Raw genomic sequence first — 25,957 nt, 5'->3', positions numbered from 1 at the left:
GCAGAGACCCTGCTGCGGTGGGAGAACGCGTCCTGCGCTATCTGGAGGTCCCCAGGCAGAGGGAGGGGCAAGCAAAAGGCGCTGAGAGGGAAACAGGCTTGGTATCTTGGAGGATCGGTGTGCCTGGGGCGGAGTGCCGAAGTGGGCAGTGCCGGGAAGTTCCTTTCTGTGTCGGAGGTGACAGACACGGCATCCGTTTAGAGGCCCTGCGGAGACACTGTCATTCCCGGCCCCTCTCTGACCAGTAGCCCTTTAATATCCATGGCAGGGATCACACGACACCCTCGGGTTCCGGCCTGTCCCCGCACAGGACGGCTCTAGTCCATGGTGGCACTCTGACTGTGCACCCTGTCCCCATTCTTGGGGCTCTGATCCATTGTAAGCAGGTAAACGCTTACCAACCACCTGGGTGTGGAGGGTCGAGGGGCTGATTTGGAAACTTCACTGATTTCCGTGGTGTAAATACGCCCGCCGTGGCCAATTTCAATCACCAATGGTGCAAAGACCAGCCTGCAAAGTTTCTGAAAATGTGTCAGATCTCAAGAGCCGTTATGCACCAGCACATCACTGAGGCCAGTTCTTCCTGGGTAAGAATAATTCTTCTGTGAGCTCCAGGTACCAGAAGCTGACTGCCTCCTCCTCCTGTCTCCCCCTCTCCCCCCACAGGCCCCTCCCATCCACCCACAGAGGCAGCCACGACCAAGTCAGGCCCCCCACTCCCACATCTCCTACTGAAGAGCCCAGTTACTCAGCACAGTGCTGGCTTACCACTGCTGTCCTGGCGGGGCCAAGCCAGCCCACCCGCTCCCACATCTCCTACTGAAGAGCCCAGTTACTCAGCACAGTGCTGGCTTACCACTGCTGTCCTGGCGGGGCCAAGCCAGCCCACCCGCTCCCACATCTCCTACTGAAGAGCCCAGTTACTCAGCACAGTGCTGGCTTACCACTGCTGTCCTGGCGGGGCCAAGCCAGCCCACCCGCTCCCACATCTCCTACTGAAGAGCCCAGTTACTCAGCACAGTGCTGGCTTACCACTGCTGTCCTGGCGGGGCCAAGCCAGGCCACCCGCTCCCACATCTCCTACTGAAGAGCCCAGTTACTCAGCACAGTGCTGGCTTACCACTGCTGTCCTGGCGGGATTATTAGTAGCTCTCTCACCCTCAGAAGGGCCCAACATTGGACGACAAATTCTATCCACTGCCCTCTGCTCTCAGCACCACCTGCACAGGGCCCAGGGTCCAGGTCCCAGCCAGCCCATCTGGCAGGAGCTGCCCCAGTTCAGCTGGACATGACTTGAGGCTTTCAAAAGGAAAAGCACCACTTCTCTTTCAATTTTTTTTCAACCACGAGCCTGAAAACAAGTTAATTTTAAAAATTCAAGTTCAGGGCTTGCCTGGTGGCGCAGTGGTTGAGGGGCCGCCTGCCGATGCAGGGGATGCGGGTTCGTGCCCCGGTCCGGGAGGATCCCATGTGCCGCGGAGCGGCTGGGCCCGTGAGCCATGGCCGCTGAGCCTGCGCGTCCGGAGCCTGTGCTCCGCAACGGGAGAGGCCACAACAGTGAGAGGCCCGCGTACCGCAAAAAAAAAAAAAAAAAAAAAAATTCAAGTTCATTTCCCATTACACGTTTTCCTATTTTTGGCATCACTGTCTGTGAGCCCTGAGTCAGGCCTGTCTGCTAACAGCCCGGGGCCTGCGGTCTTGCCAGGCCTGAGCGCATGTCCGCAAGTTGGCCGGGAGCCATCTCGGGTTCCGCAGGGAGACAACGGCATGGAAGTGGCACCGATTAATTTTTTTCTGAACTTTGAAGATAAGAAGCATTACAGAAAACAAAAAAGTGTAAGTCAACGTGTTCTGCGCTCTTTCCAGCCTATCTAAGTGGCAATCAAAGCACGGGCACCAGAAAGCCCATAAAGATATCAAATGTAAATCCAAGCCTCTCGGCTCCATCGCTATTGAAAACAAATGCGTGGGGACAGGCAGTGACAGCAAGGGGAGTCCCACCCACAACTCACCAGTGTGAACAGCTACAGCTCTGGTTCCCTCCAGCCCAGGATTATTGCAGAGTACATTCTACAGACCACTGGTTTCCCAAGATACTAAGAGGCATTCAGCAGGAAAAGGGCTGGACAAAGCTGAACCATTTCCTTTACTGCAGGGTTTTTAGAACTTTTAATTGGTCAGATAAATTTTAATATTAGTGTTTCTACAGTTTGTTAGACCATGGAAATTTTTTTAAACAAAAGGCTATCATTCTACAGTAATATACTTTGAGACCATGCCACCTCCAGCCCAGGTATAGATTCTTCACTAAAGTGAGAGGGTAGGAGCATGGCTTTGGAGTCAGACAAAACGCGTTTGAGTCCTCGATCTACCTCCTTGAAGCTGTGTGACCTCAGATAAGTTTATTAAACTGTCTGAGCCTCCGTTTCCTCATCTATAAACTGGGGCTAGAGCTAGTACCTACTTCATGCTGCTGTTGTGAGGATAAAAACAAATAACGCACGTAAGGTTCTTACCAAAGCACACAGCACATAGGAAGCATTAGCTATATTTAATTCATTTCATTTGATTATCTATTTACTCAATTCATTTAATTATCTATTTACCAACTTATATCTATGGTTACAAGATTTTTCATCTTCAGATATTTTGTTCTGATTGATCACTGATGGATCATCGAGACTGCTTTTATGAACCTTTCTCCTCAAAGTCAAAGGTAAGAATTATGAAATGTTTCAAGCTTTAAAACATGCTAACATCCTTATTTACAGATACCTCTTACCAAGGCAGAAGTTTTCACTTGAACCAACAATCATCCTTAGAAACAGAACTATAAATGGAAAAACAGTTGTTGAACTGAACAAGCAGCTCTTCTTAGCCACAGCGAGTGTCCCTCCACGATCCGTGCTGAATTGAGCCTCGCCTAGACTCTCCAATCTCATCAAAGCAGGACGGAACGTGAGACATCCAAGGAGATGCAGAAGGACGCTTGTACAAAGACTCCTCTAAACACCCTCAAAACCCAGCATCAAGAAGTGAGCAAGCCTATTTCAAGCAATCTCAGAAGATGCAAAGTGGATTCTTGGGATGCAGAGCAAGCCAACAAGCCTGTCAGAGAACCGGGTCCAGGCCTGTCTACTTATTGTTCTCCTGCCCAGAGGAACGCGGTAATTGCTCCCTACGGCTGCCATAAGAAACCGCCACGAACGGGGTGGCTTCAAACAACGGAATTCTACTTCCTCACAGCCGTGGAAGCCGCAAGTCTGAAATCGAGATTCCGGCAGGGCTGTGCTCCCTCCAAAGGCTCTGAGGGAAAAGGCCGCCTTGCCTCTCCCCGCCTCTGAGGGCCCCAGGCATTCCTCGGCTCAGGGCCACGTCGCTCCAGTCTCTGCCTCTGTCTTCACACGGCCTTCTCCCCCCGTGTTTGTGTGTCTCAAATCTCTCTTATAACGACACCTGTCACTGGAATTGAGTCCCCCCACGAAGTCCAGGATGATCTCTTCTCGAGATCCTTAACTAATTATATCTGCAAAGACCCTTTTTCCAAATAAGATCAAATTCACAAATTCCAGGCTTAGGACTGTGACATGTCATTTTTGGACACCACTACTCAACCCACTACAAAGAGGATTACAGACCTTAAAAGTACAAGCCTTGGGCTTCCCTGGTGGCACAGTGGATAAGAATCCTCCTGCCAATGCAGGGGACACAGGTTCAAGCCCTGGTCCAGGAAGATCCCATATGCCGCAGAGCAACTAAGCCTGTGTGCCACAACGACTGAGCCTCTGCTCTAGGGCCTGCGAGCCACAACTACTGAGCCCTCGTGCCACAACTACTGAAGCCCACGCGCCTAGAGCCCGTGCTCTGCAACTAGAGAAGCCACCGCAATGAGAAGCCCATGCACCGGAAAGAAGAGTAGCCCCCGCTCACTGCAACTAGAGAAAGCCCGCGTGCAGCAATGAAGACCCAACACAGCCAAAAAAATATTAAATTAAATTTTAAAAAGTACAAGCCTTGCGATGGCTAATTTCACGTGTCAGCTTGACTGGGCCACAGGGATGCCTAGACATTGGGTTGAACGTTCTTTTGGGTGTGTCTTTGAGGGTGTTTTCCGATGAGATTACCATCTGGATGGGTAGACTGAATGAAAAAGACGGCCCTCTGCAATGTGGGTGGGCCTCATCCAATCAGTTGAAGACATGAACAGAATAAAAAGCCTGACCTTCCTGCAAGTAAGAGGGGACTCCTTCTGCCTGCTGACCTGGACATCAGCCTTTCCCTGCCTTCAGATTCAAACCGAAACACTGGCTCTTCTTGGGTGCGAGCCTACTGGCATTTGGACTGGAACTTACATCGTCAGCTCTCCTGGGGCTCCACCTTTGCCAGCAGCAGACCATGGGACCTCCCAGCCTGCATACTCTCCTGGGCCAATTCCTCATAATAAATATATAAATAAATAAATATATATATATATATATATATATATAAAAAATATATGTACATACACATATCCTGTTAGTTCTGTTTCTCTAGAGAAACCTTACTAATCCAAGCCTCACCTCTGGATAACTGAGAAGGCAGAGGTGCTCGAGTCCTGGCCTGGCTGAGTGGCCCCTGAAGCTGGGTGGGCACCAGAATCTGGGGGAGGGTCTTCCCGTGCAACTTTTGCAAAAGTCATGGTTACCAGATCAGAATGTCTAGAAAGCCAGTAATAGGTTACTGAGAACAACTTCCAATAATTTACAAAGCTTAATGGAATTAATGTTTTCCTCCTAAGGGGCCACTCGAGCTAACTAAAATGTCACGTTTCTCTGCTTTTTAACTGGAATTATATTAGTCCAACGTGGTAACAATGATTTTCTCACACTCATCAGAAAATGCTTAACGGCAGTTCTGTATGTTTTCAGTTCATGGAAATGAGAAGATGAATTATTCCTTAATAAATGCAGTTTAGTAGATTAAAAAAATATTTCAAAACATGGATTCCACGGAGAAAATTAAAGTCTGAATGGCATTTCTGCTCTAAGCTTTATCCCTGAATTGAGTTAGCGCAGCAGAAATCTACCTACATGACTTGGTAGTACAACCTTTCCTGAACTACAGTTAAACACGACACCCTCAGTTTTTGCCCAGAATCGGTTTAAGAAATGGCCATAGGAAGAACATTCCAGCACCTTATATAAAACTCATATTTACTGAAAACATGTCCCTTCTATTGTTCATGTCCTTTACATAAAATTATGCTTTAGCAACAGGAAAAAGTTCGCCTCATTTTACCAAACAGATGCTTATTTCTGCAGATTACGTAAACCGTAGTCATTTCTGCCTTGGCTACCAGGAAGCTCAGAATGTATTTGTCTCACTTGCATCCATCGCCCTTATTTTCTTATTTCTATGATCATTATTTCCCCTGCACTTCCCCCTTCCCCCCAAATTAATGATTCTTTTTTATTTGTCCCCTTTCAAAATGATCCATTTGTATCTATGCTTTTGGTCGTAATCCATCTCAAGTCCTTTTTGGGGACATAGGCTGAGATGTGAATCACATAACCCAGATTCGTGGAGGGAGAGCAAGGTCTCCGCTTGTCCCACCGGCTGTCTCTGCCCTTTGAAACGGGCGCCTTTGAGCTCTCGTCTCTGTGCCGTGGGGTCTGAGCAGTCTTCCTGTTGGCTTTCCCCGTGACCGCGTCGCAGACCTCGCACTTGGAGCCATTATGTTTACCGATGCCCCAAGGACCCACGCCCTGTGAAACAGGAGCCCTCCAGCACGCAGCCCAGAGGCCACCTATTCCTGCCTCTACGGCGAGTCCCCGTCTGGGCTGCTGGCTGCCTGGCCAGATTTCAGGAACTGGACCCAACACTGCAGATGCTGCTGGGAAGAGAAGTAGCAGGGAGGAGCAGTCCCGATCCGGGCCAGCTGTGCGCCCTACACACATCACACGCGAATGACGATACCGAAAACAGTAGTAAGACAGGCTACGCCTCTGCGACAGGCCTCCAAATACATGGTCACTTCTCCTTACGGCAGCCCTCCACGGCACTCATTACTCCTGTTTGGGAGATAAGGGGAGCTCTGAGCCTGCGTTCCTAAAGGTACCACGGGCTGGAGGTGAACAGCATCTACGTGCACGCGAAGAACTCGTAAGCTAAAGTCCTTACAGGCTCCTGGGAACAGCAAACGTGACCCCTGTAATATCAATCATTCTATCAACAAAGCTTCGAAAACTTTGACAGACTGGACAAAAGTGATTTCCACCCATCCCAGGCATGTCCCTTCTTCCGAAATTAGTGCACTCTGGCTGGATGAACACGCTTTTGTTAATATGACCAGAACGGACTCTGTTACCTCGTCCCCATCAATTCTCCCGGAGGCAGGGTGCTCGTTCGTATATATAAAAAAGTCAGTGATAAATCAACATAGATACTGACCACCTTGGTAAAGAACAGAGGTGAGAAAGCATCCATTTCAAACCGTCCCAGGTTGCTCAGGGCCAAAGGCCAGGCCTTCCTGCCCCCTTCCTGTGCAAGGATGCCGAGTGTCCCTCACAAAATACTGGCTCTCCTGTTGTTGTTTTTGGAAAACAAAGGCTTCCTTCCAAGACTCCCCCCCCCCACCGCCCACGGTTAATATCTGTGCTCAGGACTCCGTGTCCCTGGACGCATTACTGTGGATTCGTCCAGGTTGGAGATCTTGATGTTGTGATTTCCTCCCCATCTTCCCGGTCTCTCCGGACCCTACTGAGTTATGATCCAAACCTCCATCGGCCTCCACCAGAATGGAGGATGCTGACCGACCCCACCCCATGCCTCAGTCTTCCTCCCCGCCCACCCCTGCTGCCAGGACGTGGCTGTCTGCGAATGTGGTTTACTCCCATTGTAGTCACTTCCCAAGCCCATTAAAAAGAGGGGAAAACGCCACTGGACTCAGCGCTAGCCCTGCAGACTGCCCCATCTCGTCCTCACCACCATGCTCCTTTCTCACCCCAGGAACTGGGTCTAACCCGCCCCTGGAATCGGCACCCCACCCGGCATACCAAGTTATATCCTCCTCTCATGGTTACAACACCCCCTGGGAGGTCAGTCACAAGCCGCTGCGGTCTGTGAGTACAAAGGAGATCTGGGGCCCCGCGGCTGACCCGCAGAGGATGCCAGAACGGTCCACCTGTGTGAAGTCCGGGGCCTAGACACTACCGGGAAAAGTTCCTTCCGTTACATCTGATGCTCATCAGGGCCACCACCTGGCTTTGCTCCCTGGACCAGCATTTTCCCAGACAGAATCTGTGCTGTGCTGTGCTAATGGGCTGCTACTTGACACAGTATTTAATCCGTGCTGGGATGTCTGGGTGTGTGCCTTCTTCCTGTTGTGCCCTTGGCTGTAGACTCTGGGGGCTCTGATGGTTTCTGAGCCCTTCAGGGTCTCTCCACAGACTCCCTTCCTCTGGGAGCTCCATCAGTGTTGGCTGCCTATTCCGTCAGGAGGGAAGGTGACTGGGGAACTAGGAATTGAGAATACACACATAAATGTTTGAGAACACAGACACGGTAATAAACTCCTGTGTTTCCATAGTCAAGAACTGGATTGTTACAACAACCTTCTAAGAAAAACAGGGCAGCTGTCACTATGCCCACATCACAGATGAGGAAACTGAGGCTCCGGAAGATGAGGTGACATACCCAAATCACACAGCAGGTGAGTGCAGAACCCAGGCTAGAAGCCCAGTCTTCCGAGGACTCGACTGATGCAGTGTCTACCACCCTATGCCTCCAAAATAAAAGGGAAGGAGAGGAAGAAACAACCAAAGGGTCCAACAACAAATGAATGCATAAAGAAGATCGTATTATATATATAAGTACACACACACACATGCATATCATGGAACATCATTCAGCCCTGAGAAAGAAGGAAACCCTGACATCTGCAGCACCGTGGCTGGACCTGGAGCACGTTACGCCAGGTGAGTGAGTCAAGGGAAGAAAAGCACTGTATGACGTCACTTACACGTGGAATCTAAAAAGCCAACCTTATTAAAACAAGGAGAAAATGGTAGTTACCAGGCAATGGGGGTGGAGGGATAGGACAGACGCTAGTTAAGGGTCCAAACTTGCAACAGGTAGTAAATGAGCCCTAGAGATCGAATGCACAGCAGAGTGAACATACACAGCAATAGCTCATAACCATCAAAGCTGCTAAGAGTCCGGAATTTAGTGATTCCAGCCACTAAAAAGGATAATTAGGTAACGTGACAGAGAGGCTAGTTATGGCTACAGCGGCAATCATCTCACAATCTATGAGTGTATCAAATTAATATGTTGTACACCTAAAATTTACACAAGGTTATACGTCAAATATATTTAAATGATAAAAAAAGAAATGCAAAAAAGCAAAAGAAGGAAGGCGACTCAGAGAAGGCTGCGTCATGACACGTCCTTGCTCTAGTCACGTCAACTGCAAATCCAAGTGCAGGTACTTCCTAAACAATAGGTGGTAAGTTCCAATAGGCTTAGTGTATGGGGCACACGAGCTCTGAGGGCAGATGTGTCACATAAGGAAAACTATGCTCCCGCAGGCATGAGCTTGTGGAAGGACAAGCAGAGACCAGAGTGACCAGCACTACTTGGGGACTGAGACTGTGAATAAGGTGAGGAGGAGGTGACAGAGAGAGAGGTGCGGTCAGATGTTCCAAGAACAGAGAGGGAGGCTAGGAGATGGCATCAGGGCATCAGGAGAGAGGTGGAAGGGAGAGGGAAGAAGGGACGGACGAGCATGAGGGCGAGGAAGGATGGAAGAGCAGCGAAGGAGAAGAAGGGACAAAGAGCGGAGAGGGGAAGGGTGCACACTTCCTCTAAGTCTCTGTATTTCCCGCAGAAAGGACTGTCCTGGGGGGAGAAGCAATAGCAGCGGCATTAAAGTTTGCTCACCTTCTTTCCAAGGATCAGCCAGCACAGATAAAAACATAGGAAGCAAGTTATAAACCGAAGAGATTAAGAGAACGTTAGATATTCAGATAGGCCAGAGAAAGGAGAAGAAAAAAAAAAAAAAATATATATATATATATATAGAAGGCAGAAGGAAGACAGGAGAAAGAAAAGGGGAAGGTTGGTTAAGTGAGGGCACCCCCAGAGGGAAGCAGACGCCTCCGTCCATAGCTGACTTGGGCCATGTGGCCATCAAATGGGGACACCATCAGCAGAGGAGGGGCGGAGGTCCAGAGCCAGGACGGTGCCTGCACCTGAGGACGGCGGCGCTGGGAGTGAGGGGTCAAAGACAAGGAGACAGAGAACTGAGCAGTGCAACTGAAGGGGAGAAGGTCACAGCGTGGTCCTCGGGAAACCAAGACACGCAGGCGTGTGGCCCCCAAACATGTACCTTTTACTGGCAAGGTGTTTGTAGCCAATATTCATGCTCATGCTTGTTCACTGTTCAATAGACATTTGTCCTCCTGCCACGGGTGTGTTATCCACCTTAACAGATCTATAAGGGCAGAACCCACAGAGTTCATCCTTTTTGAATAAGGGGTGCGTGACACAGCATCACACATGACGATATCTGATGAGTGATTTCTGATGAGAAGAGTAGATCTGCTGTAGCGAAGATGGTGTACACATAGCCAGTGATGCTAATCCAAACGTTCTGCTCTCTCTAACCATGCTACTGATAGTGGAGATGGTGACGAGAGAAGGTGGGTGGTAATAGTGGTTGTGTAGAAAGCAGCAAATACGTAGTTCTGTTAATGACGGGGATGGTGAACATTTATGGTAAACGGCAGTAAGAATGATGAAGTCGTGATCTCTGCAAAGCTAGGTCACCACTTGGGAAGTAAACTATTGATGGATGTGGATATGTGTGTGTGTGTGTGTGTGTGTGTGTCAGAGACAGATCAACTATAGATCATTTATGGTTAAACTAGAGTATCACCTGTTCCAGGGCCCTTTCTAGAGACGCCTCAAATAATCAGTCAATAACCACCCTTTCTCCTAAGATACCTGGTAAGAAGAAAGGAGAGTGAATCTGTGGACACATTTCTTTTATCTTTGGAGGTATCTGCTGGATTTTCTTATGCAAGGAAACTGTCACCCAGGAATTCCTTGGGGGATTTTTAAGTTATACATAGACTCCAGTGGCTGAAAAGGACCTCAGAAATCATCTGGATGTGTGGCTCTCAACCAAGATGTGCATCAAAACCTCCTGGGGATTTTTTTTTTTTTCACAATACTGATGCCAAAGCCTCATTCCATACCAGCCAACTAAATCAAATTACCAGTGGGGTCCGGGCATGAGCACGATGGACACTTTCCCCAGGTGACTTTGATCAACCCGAGTGAGAAATAACCTTCCATTTCACAGAAACCCACGGTCACACCAAACTTAGTGACAGAGTCACAACCAGAAGAGGTGTCTTCATGGCAAGCCTGGCGCTATTCCCCCCGCAAGCTGCCTGCCCAGTCGGCAAGGCTCGCTAGTCTGCGCTCATTGCTACGCTCGCTCTAAAGAAATGCCTGGCCATGCTGGGAGGGAGGGAGAAGGGGGCTATAACAGAGAAATCAGGAAGCTGGACCAGGGCAACGTGAGCTTCTCGTGGAGCACGTCCTGGCGGTGCTCTGAGGTGACACGATCTCCCCTCCCATCTCTTCCTCGTCTCCTCCACTGTCCCAAACTTAGCGTCCCCAGGGAGACAAGTGTGATTCCAACTCCGCAGAACCCAGGTCCCACCTGGCCCCGTTCCCGAAGCTATTCACACATCCAGCCAGCCCTCGGGAGGCCCCAAACCCAAAAGAAACATGCTCATACTTTCTTGGTGGGAACTTTGATCTTCAAGAATTCCGCCTCTCGGGCCAGCACTTGCCATGGGGCGTGGATCCGGACAAAGACGGAGCCCTGGCTTTTACTCTGTAAGGGACGAGGAAGGAGAAAGAGAAACACTTAGGAGACATAGCTTAAATTCCTGATTCCCCAACTCTCCCAAACAAGAAGCCCAGACCTGTTGTTTCTTCAGTTTCTGGGTTTTGTTCTCTTTATACCTCACCCAGGGCCAGCCCCCTCCCACCCATACCCCATTCACCACTTCTGGTCTAGAAATGCTCTCATCCAGAGTAGGGAAAGGTTCCCAAAGTGTGCTCCCTGGAGCTTTGGTGACTTTAGAGGAAAAGGGGAGTTAAAACAATTGTGTTCAGAGATTTGCAATGCAAGCAATTATAATTTTCACAGAAATCCCATTAACGCTTTTTTTTTATTGAAGTATAGCTGATTTATAATATTGTGTTAGCTTCAGGTACACAGCATAGCGATTCGGTACTTACGTAGATTATATTCCAGTATCGGTTGTTACAGGATAATGGGTATAATTCCCTGTGCTGAACGGTATATTCTCATCACCTATTTTATATTTAGTAGTTACAGCGGTTAGTCAGTTTACCTCTGCTGGATTCAGTGAACAGTCTGGAACCTGTCTCCATACAGATATTTTCACTGTTAAGTTTGTATTTTTGTTCTACTATTTCGCTGTGTCATAGCCCAAATCACAAAAGTGGATCATCTGAGCCTAAAAGTAATGACATAACTAATCATGTAAATGGCACAACTCCGTATAATATCGTAAACATAAATCTTGGGCAGGGCTCCGTGTGAATACAGCTCTGAATCTAGGTCCCAGGACAAGTCGTTCTGTGAGTGCACTGATTTCACCCAAAAATGGAAAGTAAGGAAAGGAAACACAGCGACGAATATCTGAAAATTAGGTTTCACTGACTCTGCAGCCCATCTGGCCCGGGGCACAGGGCATGCTAGAAAAACGGGTCAGATGACAACATGAAGCCATCGGTTTCTTCTCACCTTCAAAGAAAACCTCACACACAAAGGAAAAAAAAAAAAACAACACTTTAATTCATTTTGTCACTAAATGAAAAAAGACCAAAACAAGCAGGAAAAATGGGCAAAAGCCCCATTATTGGCGTGAAGCTTCTGAAACCACCTGCAAAATGAGTTACAAACACTGTTCACAAAGGACGCAGGACAAGCCAATGGCAAAACCCCTCATCCGACGACTGCCGGGAGTCACAGAAACCCATGTGATGCAGGCCCGAGTGCCACTGACAATCGGGATACAGCTGCTGAGGGCGGAGTGGGCAGCGGGCCCTAGTGAGTGTGCCCTTCAGAGAGATGCGCTCTCAGTTTCTTGTCGCATTCGCCCCCCGCAGCCCACGCTACGGGGGAAAGGCGGGTTTGCTGGCTTCCTGTGCATCTCGTGAAGCAGGCCGTACAGAGGCCAGGACTGAGGAGGCCCCAACCCTGCATGCAGCAAGAGTGACGCTGCTCACAGAAAAGCAGGGACAATCCTCTGCAAAGTCGTCTGCAAAGACCAGATGGTCTCCGTCGATACGCCCTCGGTCTCAGTTTAGCACTGAAGATGCCAGTGGGGGCATCTGAGCACATCCCCCCGTGTGCCAGGCAGAGAACCAGGTAGCAGGGAGAAGACTGCTTTCCCCACCAAAGTGCACTGTCTACAACGGGGCTCACGCGGGTTTTTGAGATGATGAATAAGATGAAAAGACATTTTATGATGCTCGTAATGCAAGTGAAGACTGTCTCTCTGATTCTGAAGGCACTCTACCATGTCTTCAATAATTCAGACGTCCAGGAGCTGCCCCCACTTCGGGGACTTTTGGGGAGAAGCACGAAGAAGAAACCAGGATTTCGCAGGAAGACTGAACTGTGGTCTGAAAGTCTCGGATGGTCTAGAGTTGACAAATACCTGAAAACAATACCCATCGCTGTGACGCATCTGCACTGAGTGTGACTCGTGTTCCCGGACAGGGCAGGGAGGTTGTGTGCTTTGGCTCGTACTATAGTCACGGGTACTATCACTCTCCACTTTATTGTTTAGGAAATCGAGGCAGGGAAAATTCAAATAATGTGTCCAAAGTTACACAGGTGGTATGATTTTGAAAAGTATTCGAATCCAGGCAGTCTGTGCTCTACGTGGTGGTTTTCTCCTCTCGTCCCAAAGACAGACAGGACATTTACTGCGCATAGTTAAAAACCACATCCGAGGGCTGCAACAGAACTTAAAGACGTGCCTTTTAGACTAAAATTGAATCAAAGGGTGGGAGGACTCTAAGAGGCAGTCCTAAGATGAAACACGGAGCCTTCAAGCTCCCAAGTGGACATAGTTCCGACAAAACCCTGGAAGCAGCTTTCACTGAGAAACTGCCCCGATTTCTCTGTCCACCTATGGCCCCAACACCAGGACCACGAGACAGAGTCATCAATCACTTGCTGCTACTTCTAACGGTAATTTTAGCTTTTCTGATTTAGCGAAAAGAAAGAGGAAGAAAAGAAACCATCTGTGAAGCTGACCTGAAGCCCCAGCTCTCCATCATGGCCCCAGAAATGATGTTTTCAGTGAAAGATGGCAGACAGTACCATCCCTCTCACTAAGATGAAATCGTGACTATTACTGATTTTTAAATATTTGCTTTCATCTTTGTTTTTAAATTGTGATGAACCCCTTTTTTGTTAACTTTATCTGGAAGCGGTGCCCCAAGTGTGTACCAAATGTCCATTCAGTGGCTGCAGATGTTTGAGAAAGGGGTTGGGAGGGCCAGGGTCCACCCGTGGCCTTGGTGGCAGACTGCTAGCTGTCCCCTGAGAGCCATTCTCCTTTTATTTTTTAACTAAGCATATGGCCTTCCGGAACGAAGACTGCATCCCACTTGAAGTTAGGTGTAACCGTAACACTCATTCCTGGCCTATATGGTACAGGTGGGGGGGGGGGGTGAAGCAGCTCCTGGTAGGCCCCCGCAAAGATGCAAGTGCGGGGGCCTACTTCTGCCCCTTCATCCTCTTCCCTACCCCTGGATCTACAGCCTGAAACACGAATACAAGTGCCTCAGACCTCAAGGTCAAAGTCAAGGCCAGAAAAGTACCAAGAGAGACGTTGGGTCCTGACTCTACGGAGTGCCTCCGCCACCCTGGGCTGTCTCTGGGATTTTTATGTGAAAGGTAAAACTCCACCTTGTTTAGCCCCTATGATTTCAGAGGCTCTATCGATTGCAGCCCAACCGTGTATTAAACTGATGTAAAATTGTTCCCCAACGTCGGGGCATTCGTTCCCTCCAGCAAAGCATGCTGCTTCGCCATTCTGCACAAATGGAACTTGTTTCAAAGGAAAATAAAAGCCGGAATGCAGTTGCGCTGGTGCTAACATCTAGTCACCATGTTTCTTTCATGCCGTGCGACATTGTTACCTTCTCATGAGAAGAACACCGAGATGTATGTCTCCCGGAAACAAACAAACAAATACTTGAAAATCCCTCAGCAGAACCGTCACCAAACGCGGAAGCTCTTTTTACTAACCCAGAAATCGAACAATTGGAAGTTAACATAAATTGAACTAAAATAGAAAAAAAATGTCCTGTTCTCCAGGCCCAGCTAACTTCCATCCTACCTTGGATTTGGATTCCTTTAGGCCTAGGAGGGGAACAGAAAGAGCTTGGGATTTGGATTCGAATAGATTGGGATCTGAATCCTGGATTTTACAGCTGTAGGACATCGGGCAAGTCACTTAACGAAGGGAGCCTCGGTTTCTCCATCAGCAGATGTCAGCCACTGCAGTGATGGGGATTCGCTCTACTCAACGAAAATGGCGGCTTCTTGACTACAGGGACAGTACCTGACACTTCGTTTGTGTCCCTCAAGCACCTGGCACAGGCTGGACACAGAGTAGGTCTTCACAGAACTCCTGCAACTGATAGAAAAGACTTGGGGAAAACCGTTCCTGTTAGATTAAAATCTTGGTTTGTTTACTGCCTTGAAGTGTTTTTTATCTATAGGATTTTCAGAATGTCCCATGGACCTAAAGAAATCCATGGGTTCCAAGTATGATTCATCTCTAGAATTTGAGGACACGGTCAGAAGGCATTGTTTTCCGAAACCAACACAAAATTTAACACGAAGTAGAAGAGACTAGGCATGAGAGCATATAATCCATCCCTAAAAGAGGTTTCATAACTAAGTAATCAGGGCGAGTGGAGGGGCTCCAAATCTCATCAAGCAACTACAATTTAAGTTCATGTAAAATGAGCTGAAACGTATGATTTGGTTCTGGTCGTCAGAGAAAGGAGAGCCAGTGCGCGAAGGTTTCTCTAAGAAAGCACAAACCCTTCTATCTTGGGGATGCTCTACCCCAGGGCTAACAAACGTGAGATACACGATGGGGCAGGAACGTCCCTCCAGCACAACTGAAACAGCTCACAAAACTACATACCTCTTTTCCCCATGATTCCATGTTCATAAAACCCTACAAATTCTGTTTCTCCGGTTCCTAGGTATCAGGAGGAAGCACCCAAGAGGAGGCTGTCAGTGCTCTGGTCAGAGGAGATGATAGTCCTCAACCATCACCTGACTCTCAGCTCTTTCAGTGTCTTTCAAGGTGTGTCAGCTGGTTTCCTTCACCACTAAGTAAACCAACGGAAACCTGAGTTCACAAGAGGCAGAGTCAGGTCCCCATCTTGAGCCCGTGCCCTAACTCATCCGCCAGTCTCTCCCTTCCTCCCTTCTCCGCTCAAGTTGACCCAACAGCAGACCTGATCACACGCATGTTCTCTAAGGCACCAGCCCCTCCCGCCCTCCCTGGACTCCAGACACACAGCCCTTCTCACTGGTTTCCAACTGGTCCAGCCAGCTTCTCAGTTCAGAACCTGCTCGGGGCAGGCTTCCCTGAGCCCCGAGTTTTGCGTGGTCCCCCTCTTACCCGCACAGCTCCCATCCCCCTCCTTCCTAGCACTGACCACTCCTGCACTCACTGTAAGCAGGTGTCTAATGCCTGGCTTCCTGGCCAGACCTAAGCTCCATGCAGACAAAGACTGCGTCTGTCCTGCTGACTGCTTTGCCCTCAGCAGCCACTGCCCCTGGCACACAGTAAATGCTCAGTAACTACGTCTTACAACTTCCATACACACGCACAGATTTCATCGGTTCTGTTCAGATCCTGTGACCAATTTCTAAAACTTGGCTACCCTTAAGTGTCATTTCTGAATCTTCGTCTTACGCCCACAATTAAAGTTGTTCAAGTTTCCACCTGACCGGGAACCTTATATAAAAACCTCGCGGGAGGTCGTCTCTGTTCTTCTCAGTAGCCCTGGGGTCCTCACTGCATCTTCAGGGCACTGCTCCCATCCCTAGAGGTCTACTGCATCAGCATGAGCTCATCCTGGTGTTCACAAAACAGCCTGAACTGAACTGGAGCTGGACGTACCTGGAACCTCTCTGCCTTATAGGCTCGTAAGGGTGTTGCCGCCTTAAGGAGAAGAATCGGGGATGCTCTGAAGAATAAAGGACGCTTCAAATGTAGAAGTCGTGGGTCTCTTTATCTTCCAGGCATCAGACTTCCGCGTACCATTCAACACCCCCATGCTGACGGCTCAAAGCAGGGCCAGCTGACGACCACGGTGCATTTCTGAAGAGGAACTGACTTGGCCAAAGGATGCTGGAGTTGAAGAGCCCTCCAGCGACACTTCACATCTTTCTCAAGCAGCAGATGAAGACCTCGGAGCTCAGGAGGCCGAGCGGCTGGGTTATGCACACACAGCTAGTTAGGAGCAGAGCCAGGAATGGAATCCAGGCCTCCTGACCTCAGGGTCCATGCCATGGTGCCTGTGAGGGATAGCGTCACACGTCCCTGCGGGCTCCCAACCCGTCCAGGGCAGCGCTATGCCCCACACACGGGAGATTAAGCAGATGGGGGACAGGGGACTGGGCGTGGGGGCAGCCACGCTCCCACACACCTCTCCCTAGAGCTGCAGCCACTGCTCAAAGCCCTTGTCAGGGACCGGAGGCCGCGCACTCCTGGTGAGATTTTCCGTATGGTTCATGTCTCGTTGTCTTCCAAAGATCGCGTGTGGCTTCACCAGACCACGTCCCCCCTCCGGAGAGACGAGAGTGAATGGGAGGCAGTCCCCGCCCAACGCCGGAACCCGATACTCCATGAGCCTCCTTCCCCGCAGCCCGGCCAAGCCAGCCCGGTGCTGACCCTGACGCCTGCGTGTGCTCTGGGCCCAGCCTGCCGTGAGAACACCAGCTGCAGCCCGGAGCGGGCTGCCAGGGGCGGGGCGGGGGCAGGGAGATGATGGAGAGGGACCAAGGGGGGCAGACGCCTCCCAGATTATCACCAACCTGGGTCACCTCGGACCCGCAAGGGACAAGGGCATGCGGTCCCATGGGGAGGGTGAGACGAAACCGCAGGGGCTCCCACGTTCTCAGATCACCGAGGCTGACGTCCACGCGGCTGGAGGACTTACACCAGGCGGTACTGAGACTGTGGCTGGGGCAGACTAAGGAGGAGTGTGGGGTGTAGCCCTGAGAGCAGGAAATCAGAGCAGAAAATGAGAAGGTCCTCACAACGGCCCCATGGAGGAACACCCTGGTCTACCTGTGCCATCGTTAAGACCAAAGTCTTAACTTCCTTCAGGAACCTCCAGCCCATGGTCCGGGAGCAGGGTCTGCCGGGGCCACCCGGAGACACAGTGGCCTGGAACTAAGTGCAGGGAAGACCTGGAGGAGGAAGAGGTGAAAACCTGCTTTCCCGGGAGGCCCCAGATGACCCTCCTCTCCAACCCTCTCCTCCCCGGGCCAAGGGGAGGATGGGTGAGTGATCAGCAAAGACGGAGGCCAGGGCCAAAGGCCCACCGAACCCTGCCCCAGGGACCACCCCCGCCCCCCAAAAAAGTACCAGTAGCAAGACTGCTCTTATAGAAAAGGCTTCTCCTTCCCAAGCAAAGACTGGGGACAACCCAGCCAGGGTCCTACGGCGATGGAAACTCAGCCACCCACTCTTGTCATGATTTTGTCAAAGGAAACAGCTGTCACCAAAAGTTCCTGGAAGTGGGGGATGGCCTTCTGTGCTACCAACATGGACAGGCGCCCAGAAGAGATGACCTCTGGACCTGGTAGCACAGTCTTTAAACTGTGCAACGCACATCACTGTACTCCCCACAGTGGGCACCCAGGAAACCTCTTCTCAAGCCCAGGTGAAAAACTGGGGAGGAGGGAACCCAGCAAAAATTAAGGAGTCAGACCCTCCGATACACCAAGGGCTGAGACAGCCAGCTCCCCGCCTAATCCCTGACCCACAGGGGCCCCCAGGGCAGCCCAGCACTCTGGAAGGATGGGGACCTCATGGGGAGTCAGCAACAGAGTGGGATTAAGTGTTCCCTGGGCTTCTTTCCACTTCAAAAACCCACAGAAGAAAATGGGGGAAATCTTCACCATTGTTATGGGACAGACTGGTCATGGGAAGGCCATGGGTATTAGGGTTTGAAGACTGACTGGGTCCTGGGCCCCAGCTCTGTCACTTCCCAGCCATACCATTTTTGGCGAGTCACCAAAGCTCTTGAAACTCATAGGCAATGTTAAAATAGTTGAAATGATTAATAGTAACACCACCCGGAGGAGAGAAGGAGGGACTGTATGAGGGCCCCGTGGAATCTTCCAAGGGTGGTAGATATACTCATTGCCTTGAGTATGATGATGGCTTCAGGGGTTCGTACATATGCCCAAGCTCAACAGATCAGATCATTTTAAATAGGTACAGTTTATTATACATCAAATATACCTCAATAAGGCTAGGGAATAAAGACTTGCAAAAATGTAAAACAGTGCCACATTTCTCACCATTTTTTTCTTTTGAAAAATATTACTTTTCATTAAAATGTGTTATTTATAACATATAAAATGTCATTTATAACATATAAAATGTGTTTATTTACGTTACATAAACATTTTATTTACTTAAAATATATACTGTTAGCTTTTAATTAATAAATAGGTATTCAAAAGCTAATACTGACTCTATGGTAACAGAATCAAATGAGATGATACACAGGGAAGTGTTCTGCAAACTCTAAGCTGTGTATGAAAGGATTCTTTTAAGAGCAAGGTCAAGGGCAGCCCGTGCCAAATCTCTGCCCTGGGACTCAAAGTGCAGAGCATCCTGCTGCCCCTTGGGCCACAGGGCACATGCCCTTGACCTCCACAGGGATGCGACCACGCTCCTTGGATCCCACTTGAGAGACATCAGAGCTGAGCCCACCGTGGCAATAGTCCCTGGCTTCCCCGAACACCCCCAAGTGAAGTTAAAGGAGAATGTTTCCCTTGGGAATTTAGAATGTGGGAAGTAACAGGCGGAACGGAATCCAGGAGCCAGAGACCCAACTTCTACCACAGGAGAGGATAAAAACCCATAAGCCCTGAAGATGTTGGCAGAAAGAACGGGGCCTCTCCCAAGACCAGGCCCCAAGCGCAGAGGCCCAGCCCCAAACAGGGGAAAAGGTCACAGATAAACCGGAGGAAAGACCGGAGGAAAATGCCGCCCTTTCCTATTCGTCACACGAGAACTACTTTGGACAGTCGACATCTCCCAAGCGGAATCAGATGCTGCAGATAGCAGCTCTCAGCAACCTCTCACCCCACCAGGACACTGCAAGCATGTCAAAGCCCAGAGAGGTGAAAGGCAGCTGCAGAGCAGGGGCAGAGGGTCGCCTAGCTGGGCCGCCGATAGAGACCTGGACCAAAGATGACTCACCGGTCCTGGCTGGGCTGGGACAGTCCCAGGTCATGTCTTCTGCCTCATCATTCTATCCAGTGCAGCATTTTAGTGTTACCGAAAATGTCCCAGATTAGACAATAAATCATAGTCTCCCTACGGATCACCAGTGAGCACCACTAAATTCAACAGCCAGCAAAACCTCTGGGCAGGAATGCCCAGTACCTCCTTCCGGACCTGCATTCCTTTGGCCCGTGTAATAAATGTCCCACTCAGAGAAAAGCATTTCCAGGAGTTTAAAAGCCCATCACATTACCTTTCAAAGTACCCATCTCCCTCGTATTCCTCCTAATTCAAAACTTGTGTGATGTGTTGATTCAGATACTTGTCTTCCCTCCTCAAGACACTTCTATAAAACCTTCATGCTCTCAGTCATTAACTCCCCTCGCCTTCCCTCCAAAAGATGTGCCCTTGCCTTGTCTGAGCAGTGACTCACCTCTCCCCTAAGGAATATCTCCACCGTTTCCTACTATTCAATCACCCCATCGTATTTCAATTCGACAAGTATTTAGCGGGTAACAACTGTGTGACCAGCAATATGCTAAGAGTTAAGGGCACGCAGAAGAAATACAAGCCATCCTGCGGCTCCCGGTCTCCTTAAAAACCAGATAAATGATATCTAACGCACAAGACGGATGAATAACATCGTGACCGGGGTGATTAATGTCCAAATGGACAGGACGACTAGTCAATGCTCATTTGTTGGCCGTTTCCCCTTTCACTCATCAATAATTGCTAGATTTTGCGCCCAGAGAAATACTCTTCCCGGATCTCAGCCATATGTTTTCAGTAGAACTGACCCCACCGTCAACTCCAGGAATCAGACCAATTAGCTTGAGCCCATCGGCATACCCATCCCCCTGGCCACAACAACTAGTTCTGGAATATGTTTGTAATGCAACCGGAACCTATAAGATGTGAGGAAATGTTGGCTAGGGTTTCGGGACGAAGCAGCTTTCTCTTTCTGCCAGAACTCTGGGGAGAAGAGTGGCAGTCGACGGAAGCCCTGGGTCAGCCAAGGGACCACTGAGCAAGTAGAGGATGGAGTGGACCCTGCAAAAGGCTGAGCAGAAAGATGGAGAAACAGGGGGTCCTTGGGAACCTCATTTGAGCTGCTAGATTAGTCCTCACCAGACCTACGTATGGGCTTTCTGATTACATGAGCTTACAAATTTCCTTTGTTGCTTAAACCAGTTGAGTTGGGTTTTCTGTCGATGCGACCAGGAGTTCTCAAGGACAGAAGAAACCCGTGGAAGAGCTGACTCCAGGCTGGAGGAGCCAGAAAGGATTTCCTGGAGGAGAGGGAACCTGAGTGGTACTTCGAACACCGTGATGGGATTTCCATGTGCAGAAGGCTGTGGGTGGCACCAAGAGGAGTGGGATGAGGCTGCAGAAGTGGAGCGCAGATGGGCTGAGATGCAGCCCGTGCTGGACACACCACCCACAATGCTGCTGTTGCCCGTGAAGCTCACAATAGTGACCTTGTGGGTCAGCCCTGTGCACTCCCCTGGATTCATTATACCTTTGCCAGGATAAAGAATAATGGAAGTCCCCCCCATCAGGGAACCCTGAGAGAATGCCCTCCTCCTTCACCTACTCAATGGAGTAGGGAACACTTCCCACCTTCTAGCAAGACCAAGAAGTGCAGCAGACAGGCAGTGACTGTCCATCTGCTCTGGGGTTGGTCTAGGCCATGGTCAGCAGAATAAAGGAGAAGCCTCTCAGTGCTGCTGTGACCTCCTCCAGGTCAGAGGAAGCAGGTTTCTTGAAGGCATGGCTCGGACGACTCCTTCTCGGGGTCATTAACCCTTCGTAACTGAGGTCTCATACAGGGAGGCAGACTTTGAACAAGTACAAAGAAGCTGTAAAATCTTCTGCAACCTAGTTACAAGCTTTCTTCGGCCAAAGAACCCTTTCTTCCCACCAAATATTGCAGGGGGCTACCCGCGTTGCCCTTTGGAGGCCAGAGCTCCACCTGCCCACCCCCACTTGGTTGGCCCTGAGATGTTCTCTGTGTCTCTGCTGTGCAAACCACAGGAGTTGTACCATCCCCTTAGGAAATGGGTGGGAGCTTCTTTGTCCCAATGACCGGGTAGCATCACTACCCTTTAGTGGATGGAGGGAAGGATGCCAAACGTGCTTCACGGTACTGGGAAGTCCCACCCAAGGAAAAATGATCCTCCCTGAGGAAAATGCTCCATCAGGAATCACTGCTCTGCAGCTCAGAGAGAGGGCGCTGAAACCCCTGTGCTGCCTACAGAACTTCAGACCTGACCTAAACGCCGGAGTTAGCGACTATCACACCTGTCCCCGCCCCCCTCCCCACCAGACTCAGCCTTGAAAGATATTAAGGTAGAGCTTAGAGAAGTCGGCTCATGAGTAAAGGCTACTCGATTAACTAAAACCTAGATCTTGGCTCGACACAGATGCACTGATCGGGGACACTCAGGAAAAGACCCATCGACGGTGATGAGAAAACAAGAAGAGAGAAGCTGCTTGTTGTGTGGGCTCCCAAAGAGATCCAGAATTTGGCCCATCTGCCAAGGGTACCATGAAGATAGTCCATCAGCCCAGAGTGGTCTGGAGGCCGGGGGTAAAGCAGATGGGGTCCCTGAGAAGCAGAGGGCGTTGAAGGAAGAGCCCAGAGAGGCTCAGCTTCAACTCCCCGCTCTGCCATCTACCCGCTGTGCGATCATGGGTATGTGAAGCGGCCTCTCTGAGACTCAGTTTCCTTTTAGGTAAAAGAGAAAAATAATAACCCAGAAGCCACAGGGGGCCCACAGCGTGCTTGTGAAGATTAGCAAGAAGATGAGAAAGGCACCTCGCCCGGTGCCCGGCTCAGGATAAGCAGGTGCTCCGGCCGATAATAACTGGATTCTGCAAGCGGAGTCCTCTGGCCAGAGGAATGTGAATCGAGGGGGTTTGTGCAATCCAGTTTCCAGGATCCTCCCTTCTTTCCCAGAAAAACCTGGCTCCCGGGGCACTTTTTTCCCTCTCTGAGCCAAGAGCCCAGTTTGGAACACATCCCCTCTACGTGGCCAAAACAGGCTTTTCGACCGCAAGTCTCTGCACACACACCTCGCGGAGCCAGCCCTGCTGGAGGCCACCCGCCCCTCCCCACGGCCCCGGGTCTGGAAGAAAAGGGTCATCAACCACGCTAATTAAATCTGCAGATGATAACAAAACGGGCAGTGCTGCGAACAGCACCAGAGAGGATGGGGAAATAAACGAGAAGGGACCTAGGGAGTTTAGAAAATATGGGACAGGAAATAACAAAATGAGAGTCGATGCAGAAGAATGCAAGTAACTCTAACTGAGGGGAATAATCAGAAACATCGACCCGGGCTGGGGGGAGGAGAGGGAAGCTGGGAAAAGCCTGAGGCGCTGAGGGCTTGGGGTAGGTGAAAGGCAGGTGGCAAGTGGAAGTGTGAGCAGCAGCAAGCCGAGCTCCAAGCCTGCAGGTGAGACCAGATGGGGCACGTGCAGCAGTGGCTGACTCAGGCCCGGGGCCCAGGCGGCAGGGCTGAGCAGCACTCTCCAAGGTGAGCCTCCATTCACACCTCCTCCAGGAAGCCCTCCTGGACTGCTCACCTGTCACTCATCTGTGACAAGTGGCCCCATGTTTGGTGGGCATCCTTTTTCCACAGCTGACTCCCCAGTCTCCACCAGACTCTCAGCCCCCTGGGGGAAAACGCTCTGGCTCTGCAGCTCACCAGGTTCCTCCCGGCATCAGCGCTAAGTCCGGGGGAGGCTTTCAACAGAAAGGAGGGTCTGCATCATCTCCAGCAACACAGGAAAGAGGAGGATTTCTGTCTGCAAGCCCTCGTGGTTCAAGATCACATCTGAGGCGTCTCCGTCTTCATCTCTACGCCCCTGACGCTGGCGTGATGCTTAGCACACGGTGCCCCCGAGTCAATGCATGTTGTCTGTTTAACACTTTGCGGGTCAGAACACAAACCAGATGCTGTACAGGGTCCTGGAGCCGGAGGACAAAGGACGCGTGTGGCATGTGCCACACGATGAGGCACGTGCCCCACCGCCTCGTGTGACAGCGACTCTTCTGACGTCACCACAATGCGGGGAGTGGCTTCTCCAAGGCTCCAGTGGTCTCCCTGGGGTGCCCGCCTCCTTTCACATGAAGACTTCATAACCAACAACCAGGATCAACAGCAATTGGGAGAAGAAGGTATAACGCTGGCCCTGCAGAGAAACCTCACTGCTGCTGGGACCACTGCCAAGTCAAGCCCCCATGGAGAAGGGCAGGAGCCCCCCTAAACCCATGAATTCTCATCAAACGTGTGTGTTTTAAGGGATGAAGGAAGCCAACACCGAACACTTGCTTTGAAGCTCAGTCTCCTTTGGCATCAGGAACAACAGGAGGGGAAGTAAACGTCAAAAGTGCTGGAAAATCTCCCTGGGAGCAGCCAGGACGGAGGTGTTTTTCGAGTGCCTTCTACGCAAAGCAGATTCCTTAGAACCCAAGCCCACAGGACACTCACGATTCTGAGAGGTCCCTGGAGAGAGAGCCCACGGCCTTTCCCGCTCCTCGGACCCACACTATCCGAGCATCACTCAGCCCCCAAGGGGGGGTGGGGCAGACAAGGGGCAAGTTGGCGACACAGAGTCCCAGGCCCTGTGCCCACTTCCCATCTGCGCCTTGGGTGCCACACCTGTGCCTCCCTGGGCCCGGCTTATGCTAACCTATAAAATGACAGGCTGAGCTCAGAAAGCCCAGCCCCACTGGGAGATCCTTTGACTTCACAAAGGGCAGGAATCCTCTTAGCATTTTAGATTCAAGAACTGGCCTTTCCGTCCGTCTACTGCAAATGTAATTTGACAGGCTGTGAAGCTCCCACCCTCCTGGGAAAACCCGGGAGTCACAGAGACTTACACCATCTAGGTAGAACCGTGTTTCTTCTTGTCTCCTTTCCCCAAGCCTCCCATCCCTGTCCTCGTACTCTAAACCTTGAAAGGATCGAAGGCCCTACTCAGGGGGAGACACCACTCTGCTGGATGAGAAATGCAGCAGGTCCCAGCCAGCAAGAAGGGTAACTATCCTAACCAAGTGCTTATCCTAACCAAGGTGGCCACGTGCAGTTGTGCAGGTCACGCACTGCACAAAGATGCTACAGTAAGGGGGCACCAACCATAAAGAAGATATCTTAAAGTCACATTATTTACTAGGTCAGCTTTCTAGTGATGGCAGTAAAGTTTTGATCAAATAAAACCATCATATTAAGACAATTTTCCAAAAATGGAAGGAAAGCATCTTGAGGAAGACAGCCTTTTTTCCAACTGGCATGAAGATACCATACGGGCTGGCTGTGGCCCCAGTCTTAACCCCGGATGCTGATCCACAGGAAAAGGGCCAGAGAGAAAGGGGGCAGCACCACTTAGTGTCCTTTCCACGGCCCCAAAGCAAAACTTGCTCTCAAGAATGTAATCTGAAAAAGTCATCCACATGGGTTGTAAATGACGAGTAAGCCAAAGCAGACCCCCCCCCCAGGGACATCTATATTTTTTAAAAGATCAAGCAGAAGGATGACGTCTTAAAGACTGGCCCGTCTTGTTCAAGCATTAGCACCTGGAGTGGAGTAAGCAGTCTACACAGTCCACCAGGACCGATGGAACCAACGGAGGAATGGCAGAAACCTACCAGAGGGCAGTGGAAGAATCCAGGTCTCCTGAAGTCCCAGCACACAAGGAGCCCCTGGCTGCTGCAAAGGCCAGCATAACCCACTTAGAATCCTTCCCAGGCCTCCCACACAGGACGTGCTCAGGGAGCCTCATGACTGTCTCTGAGGCCAGAGAAATCTGGAGATGCAGCGTCTTCTAAGCTCTTTTTGTCCATTCTCCCACCAAGAGAATCAGAGGAGCAGTCCACAAACTAGTCCCGGGATGGCAGCCAGCTCTAACCAGGTCCAGGTAAGTGAGACAAGGGGAAAATGTGTTTTCAGTTCTCCTCGTCCTGGGAGCCGGCTGTTTCTGAGCGCTCTCCCTAGGCTCCTCCCACCTGCCTCTGGCCTTGCTCTGAAGGGTCTGTGACCTGGGCATTCCTACGTGCTGACTCTCACACAGCACTGAACCCACATCCTTTCCAACTAATGGAGGCCCTGGGATGTCCTCAGGAAGCTCATAGTCTAAACTCAGGTGCCCACATGCAGGGACTTCCAAGTGACAAGTCTGTCCATCTATGACAAGGCCACCCTTCTGAGGCATAACAGGCCAGTGAAGGTCTGATTCCACCAGCTGAACCGAGACAGCGACTTGGAAGGCTGTACCCGACCAGCGACTCACAGCAGACCTCAGCGTACAAGGAGGCTGATGGGGGAGGGGGTGCAGGTCCAGGGGCCTTTCTG

At 50.5% G+C, this 25,957-nt stretch overlaps 1 protein-coding gene across 1 annotated transcript in view; it reads right to left on the bottom strand.

The window, feature by feature from the left end:
• ANO2 (anoctamin 2) overlaps positions 1-25,957 on the bottom strand; it is a 334,695-nt gene that overhangs the window by 249,794 nt on the left and 58,944 nt on the right. The window contains exon 4 of the mRNA XM_060167142.1: positions 10,790-10,888. Coding sequence (XP_060023125.1) covers positions 10,790-10,888 — 99 coding nt within the window. The remainder of the gene's footprint in view (positions 1-10,789; positions 10,889-25,957) is intronic.

This window comes from Lagenorhynchus albirostris, chromosome 11, assembly GCF_949774975.1.
Source record: "Lagenorhynchus albirostris chromosome 11, mLagAlb1.1, whole genome shotgun sequence".
Taxonomy (NCBI): domain Eukaryota; kingdom Metazoa; phylum Chordata; class Mammalia; order Artiodactyla; family Delphinidae; genus Lagenorhynchus; species Lagenorhynchus albirostris.
The sequence above is the reverse complement of the archived record's forward strand: the minus strand, read 5'-3'. Positions and strand labels throughout refer to the sequence as shown.